This window comes from Takifugu flavidus, chromosome 18 (assembly GCF_003711565.1).
Source record: "Takifugu flavidus isolate HTHZ2018 chromosome 18, ASM371156v2, whole genome shotgun sequence".
NCBI lineage: Eukaryota > Metazoa > Chordata > Actinopteri > Tetraodontiformes > Tetraodontidae > Takifugu > Takifugu flavidus.
In genome coordinates, this window is record NC_079537.1 from 7890945 (window position 1) to 7904602 (window position 13658).

The 13658-nt window shown below is 43.2% G+C and overlaps 1 protein-coding gene across 1 annotated transcript in view; it reads right to left on the reverse strand.

The window, feature by feature from the left end:
- The window catches only part of LOC130514673 (cAMP-dependent protein kinase type I-beta regulatory subunit-like), a 36112-nt gene that overhangs the window by 10538 nt on the left and 11916 nt on the right, over window positions 1-13658 (reverse strand). The window contains 3 exon segments of the mRNA XM_057014400.1: window positions 211-369; window positions 2204-2250; window positions 4346-4407. Coding sequence (XP_056870380.1) covers window positions 211-369; window positions 2204-2250; window positions 4346-4407 — 268 coding nt within the window.

A 13658-nucleotide genomic window follows, 5' to 3' on the forward strand; every position in this document is an offset into this window, starting at 1 on the left:
ACAGGAGCTCAGACAGTGTAGCAGTAAATTTCTCTGCACGTACATCACACTTAAGAGTGTTTGTGTGTTCTGCTATGCCACCTTTCCTCTTGTTAGCATTCCCAGTTGACCCATTACATCACAGACCAAACAGGTCAAAAAGCAGCACACTGGTAGCATGTCACTGAGACTGAGGTGTTTGTCTGTCTCATGTGAAGTTAAAGCCCGTACCATGAGGATGCGTCTGTAGCTGTCTCGATCGATGCCCCACAGTTTGAGATCAGTCTTGGCTTTGACTGTGGCGGCTCTGGGGGTCCCGTAGATCAGCGCCAGTTCTCCAAAACTGCCTCCTTCCCCAATATTGGTCACCAACTCCCCATTCACATACACCTGGGAACAGAAAAAGGGACAGAGCTCTGAAGATCTGGTGATGAAAACAAAAAAATCAACCCTCCTGAGATAACCCCCCACTCGGACCTCAAATGATACCAACTCTCTGTCCATCCTTTGAATTTACTGGAATGGGGTACTTCCCTGCACACGTACACCAGAAAATCGTTTTTCTACACGCGCACGGCAGTGTTTAGACGATACAAGCTCATCGAGAATCACTCAGGCTGCCTCTGTGGCCGCTGCGGTTTCACCTGTCGACACACTATCCACTAGACTTAATAACATGGAAAGAAACCAGAGGGGAGAGGGAGGGAGGGAGGGAAGTTTTATCCCTCTGGTGGTTGGGACCTGTTGTAAGCAAGTATCCAAAATGTATCCAAAGTACACCACAAGGAACGTATCCGTCTCTACAGAGTGTGGCAGCTTCAACAGCTGCAGAGAGCTGGCTGTGGTTGTATCACATTAGATTAGAACACACACGTGTTTCAAAAGTTACATTAGGATGTGCACTGTAGATTATTTATTTTTTAAATTTTAATACCGTTATTTAATACCAGTTATTTGTTTGATATTTTCTTATATTATATAGATTACACACTGGCTGAGAAGTTTTGTTTGTAAAACTCAAATATTTTATTCATTCGCTTGAATGGATCAGGTGTGCAAAAGTTAAATGAGCAAAGAAAATACAAAGACGGCCCAAAAGGACGGCGCCGAAAACGCTGCATCAGTTCAGGTTTGCACACAGGATCGAACGGAGTTGAGAATGACTCAAACACTGCGAGTTTAATGGCTGTCATTTTCACGCTCCTTTTATTTGTCTGGTCCCAATTAAAAAGCAGCAAATCAAGTACTGCTGTTGCTGTGTACATGTTTGTTCGTTGGACTGGTTCATTCTGCTCGGGCTTTTGAATTTCACTGCTAAATATCATCTCGCCTCCACTACTATTACTAACTGTTGACAATGGAAATACTGTATATTTATAATTCATTTTATGGTCATAAAGGTAAATTCAAATTCTTGAAATGTTTATTCTTTTGTGTGTACAACAGCCAAAATAAGCAGGGGTGGAAATGTATCATACAGGTTAGTGAGGACCAAATATAATGAAGTGTGACCCCATGAGAAACAACCTTCATGTCCCCACTGCCTCCACAGATGCCCTAGTTCTGTAGGTGTTGGGTGTTTTGCTTCTTTGAGAGTGAAAATGTTGCCAGTGTACCACCTGAGGGGTGAGATTAGTTAGCAGAGTTTATTGGAGACTAAACTGCGAGGTGTGTGTGTATTTCTCAATTTTTCCCTTCGTAACTATTTGGTGGCATTGGTTAAACCTACAGCTATTTCAGCACTCTTATCCAATTTGACAAGACAACTCAAGTCAAAACAATGCTCAGGCTGGAACGTCCTCGAGCATAACTCAGCCAAGCTTGCCACCCTGCTTCTCTCCACTTACTCACCGTCTGTGCTCGAATAGGCCATTTCCTGTTTAGCTTTCCATCGGCTCCTGTTTTGTCTTTCTATTTAACTCTGTTGTTCCGTGTCACGCTCGCTAAGACAAAGACGCTCCCCAGCACGGTTGCCTTCACAACGTGCCGGACTTTAAAGCACCACGTTCAGATTGCCATCAGAGTTCAACTGAACGTTGAAGAGAACAAAACATGCAGGCAATCCAATACAACCTGTCCATTGCAGAGAGGAAACCCTGTCTGAACACAAGCGGAGAAGGTCGGATTTTCCCACAATCTTTCCTGGGAGGGCTATTAGCACCCCCCACCCCTTATACATTTATGCATGTCTGTGAAAGAATGTTGTATCTGAGTTTCCACTTACGTCCACTTCACCTTGATCAATCACGTAAAAGTTGTCGCCTTCGTCACCTGGAGGGAAAAACAAAGATTCGCTTAAATTGAAAGTTATTGGGCCACATATTTGGGTCTCTCCTAAAATCTACAACTTGCTCAGTGTTCTTATTATTACGAGCATCTCTTCATTCAGAATATACTGTATATTAATGCTTACTTTTGTTATTACAAGACGGTTCCAGCAAAACTTAACATATGTAGAATGCAAGTGATAAGTGTAAAGCCAAGTTAAAGTGAAAATGACTTCTAGTTGAACAGGAAACTTCGATTCACTGAGTCTCATGTGAAACCATTCCACCAGCAACTGCTGCTTCGTTTAAAATAAGCATTTATCATATCAGCTTTGTGTTTCCGACAAGTGCGACTAATTGATGGGTTCCCTTTATACAAGCGGGCTGGCAATTCAAAAAATGCCACGAGCTTTGAAAGTAAACCCTAAACCTCGAAGCAAGCTATGGAATCCAGTAGGTTCCTGTCTCTTAAAAGCATCTAGTCTAGAGATAAGGATGAAAAATGGCAACCATGTTCCCTTAATTATGCTATCTGTTACATAGGGCTCAAAGGAAATTATTACAAAAGGATGTCAGACACATCCCTGAGAAATGTGAAAGTTGCCCTGCAGCTTCCACCTACTAGAAGGCATAAATGCAACTATTCAGAGGTCCAGGTGGGTGATGATGTATGTGTATACACGACACAAGTATGCATGTGTGTGCATGTGGCAAAGTGATTGTATTGGAGATCTTGCGTGTGTGTGTGTGTGTTCGCCTTAAAAGATGCAAAGCAGAGAGCGCCCAGCGTGTAAAGTTCACGGGAGTTCACACGGCTAATTAATACTGAGTGGAGAGAGCTCGTTAATCACGTAGCTCTATTTGTCACGCAAAATGCTCCTTGTCTGTCTGATGGCATGTCCCACTGGAGACCCCAGACACACACACACCCACACACACACACACAAAACCTGCTGCAACCAGGGCCCTCTGCTATCTGTGTCTCTCTGTCTTTGCCTCCTTCTCTTTCATCTCATCTGTCTCCCCTTAAATTCCCCCTGGTTCTGTCCTTTTTTCTTCCACTCTTCCTGTCTTTTATCACTTTGGCGCTTGAGTCTTTGTTTCGTGGTCTTCCAATACCACTAGGGCCTGAGAATGGAGGCAAATATTTGACCAGGACATGCACAAACACAAAGACGCACAGGCAGATGCGAAGGCTGGTGTGCTGAGTGTGGTCTTGCCTCAACACAAGCTAATTGTCATCCACACCAGTTAGGTTCAGCCTTGGCTCAAACATGAGTTACAGGAACTTAGAAGGCGTTCTGCCCACATATGTCATAATTTAAAAGAACCACTTTCCATTTAGAGTGGGCTAATTCCTAACTCTTACAAACTTCTTACTTATAATGCATTTAGCATTATAGCTCCTGAGATAAGGGCGTGGCATATCCACAATCGGCTGACACTGAAGGGGTGAATGGTTGTCCCACACATCTAACAGTATTGTCTGAAGGTGGGTAATTATCTCTGATTTAACAGTCCTTTTCAACACACAATTCTGCCTTTGATAGGAGTTTGTGTGTGTCTCAGAAAAAAAAGCCTGGCTCTGCTTTAGCCCTGAGGGGTGTCTACATTTCTACAGCGCATTTTTAGATAACTGTGTGGGCAGTACACAGTCATGGTAAGATGAGGGGAAGTACAGGCGGGACGAAGACAAGAAAAGGGAGGTATGAAAGGGAGTGGTGAGGCAAAATAAACAAGTAGAGCAGCAACAGAACAGTGGATGTGTTCCTCCGCATGGCAAGCCCTAATTTTGTAATGGCGCAATGACCGGCGCAGGCAGCCCTCCAAACCTGTGCGTTCACGTCCTGCCGCTCTGCGTTTTTCAATTAGTTTTTCCTGTTTGCATACTGCAACAACGTGCCTGAACGAAAATAGTGAGGATGCTGCATGATGCCCACAAAGCCTGCACCAAAAAGAAGCTCCACTTTGTGTTTGTCACTTCACCTTAAAAATGAAAATGAAACCAAGTGAAACTAGGAAACGGCAATAAACTATTTTTTTTATGCTGTTTGTGTTTTCAATTTCTGTGAATACCACAAAGGAACACTTATACATACCTTGCTGAATAACTGTTTCTCCTGCAATGTGGGTGACTGGAAACATGGCATCAAATATGTCACTAAAGGAGAGAGAAAGAGGCAGAGAATGGTAGTTACCCACACATCTGAAATTGCTGCCTCAAACACAGAAGCTTTATATCTTACATACAGCTGCTGACTTTGTTTTACTCTTTTTGTGCTATGAACTAGAAAAAAAACGACATTAATGACAGAATAGGGGACTTTTTAAACAGTGCAACAGTTTGTCATCTGGCCTGGATTTGTGTCACAATCCAGGCTTTAATACTTGGCCCAGTCGGCCTATGCAAGACATTTTCACACTCGTTAAAACATCAGAGAACATGATCATTAAAAAGTGTGCACTTGAACTCTACAGCCAGAATCTCTGCATTTACACCGTAAATGATCCAGCCAAAGGATTAGACACGATGATAGTCTTTATCTTGTCGCTGTATCGCAGGAAAGTGGTGCTGAGAAAACAAATACAACAAAGGCTGAACTAAGCACTTAATTTCTGTTAGACTGCTCCTGATCGAGCCATGTAAGTGCACAAAGTCCTGGGCAGATTAAACTTGCTCTGCTGAGATGTGTTGGGACAGGAGGAGACTCGACGTTCTTCCTTTCAGCCTCATCTATCACCTTCAGGGTATGCCGTATACACATATACTCTATATATCTCTGTAATCGGCTACATACCACCCGTCTATTAGTGAAACATGGGGAAAAAAAAACTATAAAAGAGGGTCAGGTATATCAAAGACATGGAAGGACTGCTGAGTGAATGTGGGCATGTTTAAGCCCGTTCTCAGGTACGCGCGTATGTCACAGAATGCATGTGTCTGCCTTAAAATAAATGCTGCCTATGAAAACATTTCCCAACCAAAAAAGAAACGTGCAAGTGTTTAACTCAATTCTGACAACACCGGAACATATGAAGGACTCACCCTTGTGCACATTGCAGACATTAAAGCGTGCAATATGAAGCAGCAAATTAAGATCATTAAATAATAAAATCAGCAGGCCGGCAGATGTTGGGGAGAGATCTGAGGACATTACCGAGTGGTGAATAGCCTCCACTGGCATTTGTTTATGTGACACCGAATAAAAAACAGACTTAAGAGGGTGGATTTTGGCCAAGTCCAACCACAGGTAGGTCCTATTGTGCAGCTGGCCACTTAGTCACCGACGGACATGAAAGCACACTCACAGGAGTGAAGCGCAGGCTAACAGATACACAGACAGCAGTATATGACCCCTACATTCAAGAGTGGTAATAGCAACTGTGCACGTCCTCACTCATGCTGGCACTCTTGTATGACATGTAAACACCAATGCTTTGATGAAGCCAGGCAGGCAAACATCTGCATGGTTGCCCTCAACTTGCAAAACTGCAGCCACCTGCTCCCAGCTCAAAATGATTCATTCAGCTCAAGTCATGTACGGCCACTAATGTGCAGTTTATCAAGGTGTGCAACCAGGTAAAATAGGAAGTTTGACAAAATAAGAAAAAACCCTTATTCCACATTTGAGAAACCCAATTCTCCTCCAGAAAGAGAAAACAGCTGACTGGTACATGTCAATCTGGGATTCAGTCAGCTGCAGGCAACCTGTGCAGGCACGCAAGATGAACTACTAGAAATTTGGGTTATTGGAACTAAAGTATTCATAGATATGAAGAACCACTTTTTTTCTGTGTGTATAAGTCATCCAACCATTATAGCCGGTGAGATGAGGTAGCAACGGTGAGAGGATAAAAGGGCAACTAACCCACATTTAGGTAATTACCCTTGACCACTGCTCTCTGTCCATGCCCTGTCTTTCAGTGAGAGGATCAGAGAGCACAACAAAGACACTCGTGCGAGTAATTGCTTTCCCGTGTCTCTACCTGTCTTCTCCCCTTTACCCAACTTCCTCCCTGTCTGTTCTCAAAAACTCTTCCTCTCCTCTCAATTACACCACTCTTCCCTCTTATTCTTCTGCTGGTCCTCCCATTTCTCCCTCCTCTAAATATATACCGCCCCCGCCCTGCTCGGCCCAGATCAAGTGATTAATCTTGTCCTTTCTGCTACCTGTAGACCCCATGACCTCCTGAAAATGCAGGGCCGCTCCGCCTTCACCCACAACAATAGACGTGCTGTTCTGCCAGATACAAAAGGCAAGTTTGGGAGTTTAAGACCCCGCAGAGAGGGAAAGGAGACGAGCCTCTGTTGCTGGAATCTGTGGAAAGTGGTTACTGATGTTATTCTTAAAAAAAGTTTTAAAAATTTAGCCTGTCTGCCCACCAAAGTTTCTCCATAATCCAGAAGTGCTCATGTACCATAATCATTAAGTTACCCGTAAGCATAAGATAGTGTTATCTTTTTTATTAATTCATTCACTCCCTAGTAAATATAGTTGATGTCTGTCTGGAATTGTTTTCTTTTTCAAAACTAAAAATAATTCACAGACTCTAGGTCAAGTTCCATATAAATTTAGCTCTGTGAATTGGCACCAGAAAGGCACCATATTTATGCATTGTCTCAAAATTGTACAGGAATTTTCTTCTGGTAAAGGAAAAACTGCTAAAACACACTTTATCTGTGAGTTTATAGAGAACACAGCTTTGAAAATAAACCTTAACCCAAAATATAAATGATGAAAGAGGGAAAACACTGAACAGCACAACAAATGGGCTATTTTTGACGTTTCTGTGTCAGTCGTTGATCTTTCATGGAATTTTTCCATGGATTTGTTATCTATAGGGCCAACACACATGCAGAGCCACCATCCAGCTGTAACAGTAATCAGTGCAATAGTGCTACAGTATGAGCTGGAGATGAGGACAACAGCGTTGTAAAGTGGAGTTTTTATGGCAGCAAAGTAGCAGTTTGAAGTTCAGAGGAGCCACTCGTGACACACGAGTCAATTCAAGAGTTAAGAGACATCTAGAAATGTCTTTATGTAATACCGACCAGAAGACCGCGCTAAGCACAGAACTGTGGTTTCAAGTCAAGTAGTCAGACTCCACAATCAAAATCCAGCTGCCAGCTGTGCAAGACGTTTCTGTGTACATACTTGTGTCTGTGCGGTTTGTTGTAATCAAAGTTGCAGTCATTGTGCACCTTTGCCCTGTCGCAAATACTGTAAATTCACCAAACAATGTGGCAAAGCATAGTATTGTTCTTAAACCCCCATAACCATGTGGCGAGATTCACACATTTTGATGAAATAGGTTGTCTTGTAACTAAGCTGGATTGTAGGTTATCCTTCCTAAGTATAGCTACTGGTGGTGCCAGGCTTTGTTCACCTCTTCCCTCCCCTTGCTCTTCCCTTTTGCCAGTTTATTTGTTCAGTAACAGCTAATTTTAGCTTGTTTGTTTGTTTTATAAGTCAGCTTACATCTTCAACCCACAGTGCTTCTATTATCCCATTAACGCCACAGGGCTCTTAAAAGCACTGTACCACCACGTCTCTGTGTTTCTTAATGAGCCACTTCACAAGGAAGCCATCCAGAATGCTCATTCAGCTGTATAGAGGAGGATTTGCATGGGAATCTTCCAAGTTCTGTTTGAGACTGGCATTGATGTGCCAGAGCTGTAACTAGTAGACTGTTGCCTTTTGTTTTGTCCAGCATTGTTTTGCAACACAACTTTATTAGCCTGAGGACACTTGTTTAAATCATGATTAGCAGCTAAAATGGCAACCTAATAGGGCGCATGCATTAAAATAAAGTTGGAAAAAAGTGGATATTATAGGAAAAACCTTGGCTGAAAACTCCTCCAAACGGTGTTCTCCATTTAAATCTCCATAGTTACATAATGTTTAAAAAAACTTAAATATCCTGATCGCAACATTATAATTTGGCTACAAACTCCACATCTAACAATGCTGCCTTTTGTTTAGAGGAGCGTAAAGCTTTCTGATTAGTCAGTGTAACATAAATGGTCCTGTTTTTGAAACAGGTATTGTCATATAATGCAGAAAACAGTTTTATGAGACTGGCGAAGGTACCAGGATCCTGAGTTCTGTCAGTACAGTGAAAAAAAATCTGATTATATAAACTAGCAGGCACATATTAGCCCCACGCTGAAAATACACACTACTATAGTATGAGAGAGGAAAGAAAGCATGGAACATTGAAGCAAGTATAATTATAAAGTTCTAAAACATTTAGGGGGGGTATTTATGACATGACGGCTCTTGGCATGCGTCCTGTCCCTCCCTAAAGACCTGGGGGGGAAATAGAACGGGCTCATGTGTTGTTAGCACCTCGCTATATATTTAGTACCAAACGCTGTTTGTCACTTTTCATTTAAACATTAACAGATCACATTAAATGACGTGTGTAGTAAAATAATGAAACTAAAGAAGAAAAAGCAGCAGGCCGTGTATACACGAAGCCCAAAAATACTGAAAGTTTATTCGTTCCTGTACAGCATTGGGTTTGACATGCTGTTCGTTATAAAAAAACAATCCCAAAATAAAAGGGCTCATGCTGGCTCTCTGATTTTAGAATTATTTTACAAAGCTTGGACCGGCAGTTGTCCTCAACCAAGGGCTCAGTGGTGGTCCGGGAGGTTTACAGTGTGACATAACATTTTACAGCTAATGGCTATGACCACTTAGGGATGGTCAACAATGTGGGAGAGGCAGGAGAGCAAGAAAAGTGCTTGCTGCTTCACACCTCTTTTACTTTTCAGTGGCAGATGATGAAAGAATGTGCTGGTCCGAGGTTTCATAGCTGTCAGTGTGGCCATCGTGGAGGTCCAGTAAGAGTATGTGCTGTGAATACACGTTTAAAAAGTTAAGAATGATCACAGAGTAGGGAACGCACCGTGTTAAACATGTACACCTGGACCTGGTGTGTTTATAAGCGGTGTAAACCTGCATGCATCCTGTGACCACAAAATATAGACATATGTCTCAGTGTGCATGCACTGCAATACCAAAGCACCTGAGGGGCCAGGCCCGCTGATCTGTGTGACCCTCACGACACTGCTAAAACTTGCCGAAGCAGACGCAGAGTGCAACGCTCAGACCACCCTGGAGAAAGAACTGAACCTGAAGACAATTTTACAGTGTATAGTGTAAGTAAATCAGAAAACTAGCCCAACTGTGACAGACCGCCATCTTATCATAACACTGAAGCGATGCTGGAATCCTGCATCTGGCCTGTGTGACGAAGTGAATAAGAGGCCAATCAGCCTTTATCACCTCCATGTATCTGAAGGAGAGGCAGCACAACAGTAGGAGGGAGATCAACTGGACTGGGGAGCAGCCAATTCCTGATTCCCCGAATACCACACGACTCAGGCCTTCTACCCACTTGAGTTTACTGTAATTAGCACCTTTGCACTTACGAGCACGCTGCATGAACACACACACCGTTCATTAGTTTTTATCTTCTGCTAACTGCCGTTGTGTGTGAGAAAATGGAAGAAAACTGAATTGGACTGTCATGAATTAAAGACTTTTCAGTGTAAAAGCAGTCCTGATAATCTTGTGCGCACCACCTGTTAACCAGCCATGATGTCAGCCTGGAAATATCACAAACATGTCCAACCCTGCACTTTTTCCGCTGTTTTTTACCCCGCTTCATTCTTTTCCCCTTTTTCAAGTCCCAACGCCGCTGAATGTGTCTGTTAATTTTTTATTTCCTATGCCCATAAATCTTTTTCGCATTGCTGCCCATCCGAGACTCGTGGACTTGGGCATTTTCACACATTCCTAATGCCTACTTGTTTATTGCCCCAAGGCAGGAAAAAGCAATCTCTTCCTCCACTCAGGAGGAAAAAGGGTCAAGCTGGATCAAGTGCTGACAGGACTAAGCCTCAGCCTCTCTGATGTGTCTACAGGCGATGTGTCACTGCAAGGACAGAAGGAAGTGATGAGAGAAAGGGAGAGCTTGTTTCACGCTGCATTTTGTAAAACAGTTTAAGACCTATTGATCTTTAAAATATATACAGCTACCTCTATATTTTGAAGGACACACAGATGTGTTTCTCTCACTCTGACTCTCTCTTCAGTCCAAGCACATTTCCACACACGTAATCTAACACATCACAAAATATCAAAAGGCTTTCTCGAGGGCATGTCTCTTCCTCTCTTCCCCCTTCCCTCCCTCATTCCTGCCAAAGAGGGAAAATGCGCAAGAACAATAAAAAGAATTTGAGAGTCAGATTAGCTCAAAAGCCAGGTTTTAAACTTGAAAGTTGTGTTTGCTGAGGTGTGTACATGGCAGAATTTCACACTAAGACAATAGCGTGTATGTCAAAAATTGAGATGAAAACTAAAAAAACCCTCTGGGCCCCCATAAGTGATGGAGAAAGATTATTGGCGATAGATTCCCCCTTCCAATGCTTAAGGCTACAGTGTACTCATGGGGGTTTATAAAAACATCATCAGCACTCGAGGCGGTGAGATAATAGGTGCACCGGCTGTATGGAGGCGAGTGAAATAGCTGACATTCAGCAGCTGACAACTGACTGACGTAAGTCCTTAACTTTTCAGAGAAACAGCCTGATCAGACACATGGCCGACAGATCTGGACAGTGAGGCGTAACCAGCAAATGGCTCGGTACAATTCAGCAACTCAAGTATGGTCAGGACATAAATGTCAGGAGAAAAAAATCATAGAAAACTGAGCACTACACAAGACAATACAAGACTAACAGCAAGGAACAGTGTCCATGCCGGGCAGCTAAAGAATCCTAAATGCTTTATGATGGCCTCAATTCCAACACAAAATACTCACACATGCAAACTTATGAAGCATGGAAATTGGCTCAGATCCTCTAATCTAAATGAAACTCAACTGGAGTGACACCCACAAACCGATGAGGTGGTCATGGGAGAATTGACACACTAGAACAAGACTGTTGTCCGTGTCTGTGCACTGGAACCTATCACAGAGGAATACACAAAGCTGACTGGATGTATACAATGGGAGGCCATGGGCCAGACCGGGCTTTTCTGTAGGGCGATGGGCCGCTCTGGCTGCGGCTCATGTTTTGCGGTCAGTGTGCAGGTTGTGTTTTGGGCCTGGTTGAGCTATAAAGGCACCGAAGGGTTGCAGGAACATCATGTCCTCACAGCAGGGGCAAATACTGAAAAGGAAGTCATTGCCCTGTCCTCGTGCACGTTTACCCGACCTATTTCTTCACACAACCTGAAAGGCAACACTGTCCGCAAATTCAGAGCACGTTTCAGATGGAGGCTTTTTTTTCCCAGTGTTTTGTTTCCAATAAAATTTGTGTCTTTTATTCCACTTTTACTTTCAGGAAGAGTTTGTGAAAGCTGTTTGGTTAGAAGCTGTTGAGGTGAATTTAGGTGTGTATCCTTCTGCTGTTCTGTGATCATAAACGTCTTCTGTTTTCATGGCTAGATCAACACGCATACATGTGCTCCACTTTTTAAACACTGATGCTTATCAGTCTTCCGTACCTGCACATATCATACATATCCTGTACGATCATCACCCAGTTTTAAGGACATAAAAAGTTGATAGGCAGAGGGGGAATCACTACTGGCTGGAAAACCATCCAACCTGGCCTGATTTCAAGGGAAATACAACTTTCTAAAAGGACCACAGACACATGACCGACATGAATCAGCAGTTTTCAAATCACTTTGTGGACAAAGGGACTGGTGTGAAGGATGGAGAAACCTGACACGGGGGGGCAGAAAAGGCAGGAGGAGACAAGTTGAAATGCAGGGAAGTAAAAGTAAGAACCAAAGTTTCCTGTAATAGTGTCTATCTGGGAAAAAGGAAATGCTCGTGATTGCACAGATGAATGTCTTAAGCTGTATGACAGGCAAAAAAAATGTAGCGCGCTGGGGGAGGCAGGCTGCAGGACTGTTTGTCTCGTGTCCGGTGGGGATGGTGGAGATTTGGTCAGGCCTGCAGCTCTCCCGTGGAGTGTGACCTCATCGCCTGGCCCCTGGTATTGTGGCCGCAGCACAAAGCCATGCAGGGGACACAGAGAGAAGACTCAACATGAATGTGGGGGTGGGACTGGATGTGTGCGTGGATGTAGATGTGAATGAGCCTCTGCATGACTGAGAGAGGGAGAAAGACAGGAAGAGAAAGGAAAGAGGACGTAGTAAATTCAGAAAAGGGGGAGAGAGGACCACCAGGTTCACAGGAAAAAATAGGGACAAGAACACCCAGCGAGTCAACGAGGGAACTGCACACAGGCGGAGAGTACACAACAAACAACAACAACAACCTGCTAATTTGCTAGTGTGGTTATTGTACAGCACCCAATAAAAACACACAGTCAAGCACATTCATCAGTCTCCCATTGGTAGCAGCAGAGAATGATGGGAAAAACCAACACACACTATGGAAATGACGTTCTCAGTCAGTCAATGTAAATAAAAGAAAGGCGTCTATTGTCAGTCAGTGTCACCCCATCCTGTTTCCTTTTACTCTACAGTGCCAGGAAGGATTCTGGATTGGGGTCATCTGTCCACGCATATGCCCACAATTAACTGGACATAAAAAATGTTTAGATATGCTGTTCTCCAACTGCAAAGGCATTTTTTTTCTGCAGAAATGAGTCCTTGGGAGAGTTAATGTCTGTATTATGTGTGGCACAAACACCCTCTAGGGGCTGCTACATGCACTAGACATTTTTCAGGACAGTGTACATGAGGGTTTGCAATAAAAAATGCTGTGTATTGAATGCATCTGACTGTTGGAGATCAGGTTCTGCACAAATTCTAAAGCTGAAATGAGTCAACTTTCAGATAAAATAATGAGAGGCGTGCTTGTGTAAAATGGGTAGAGGTGATATTATCTCACATTGCATCCTGTTGTTTAGTCTTTTCTCACAGTCCTTAAATAAACCTCTGAGGCAACCTGAGACGGACACACATCTCTCTTGGTGTCTTTGGCTTCACTGTTTGTTTGTTGAAGTGTTTTCTCACTGCCTGATTTGTTTTGGGATTTTGCAACTTCTTTACAGACACAAACAAACACACGCATACAGACAATGAGTGCCCAGCACACTGAAGATGTTCCCCGTCTATCAGCAGGGGCTTTAGAGTAGGTGCAGAGGTCAGGGTTTACGGGTCAGAGGTCAACTAATCGGTCACTTCATCAACTCATTACTCTGCTTGTTAATTAGAGGATTATAGCATGCAGCATGAGGTTAGCGCCACTTCTTTACACCCATTAAATAGTTTGGCTTATTGTATACCATTGCAATGGTTAGGCTGCCTCAAATTTAATAGTAACAAGCAGACCCACATCTTGTTTTTTTATGACATGTTTGATTTACACATGGGTCATAACCTGGAAGGAACTCCTGCTGCAACAGCATCTTGG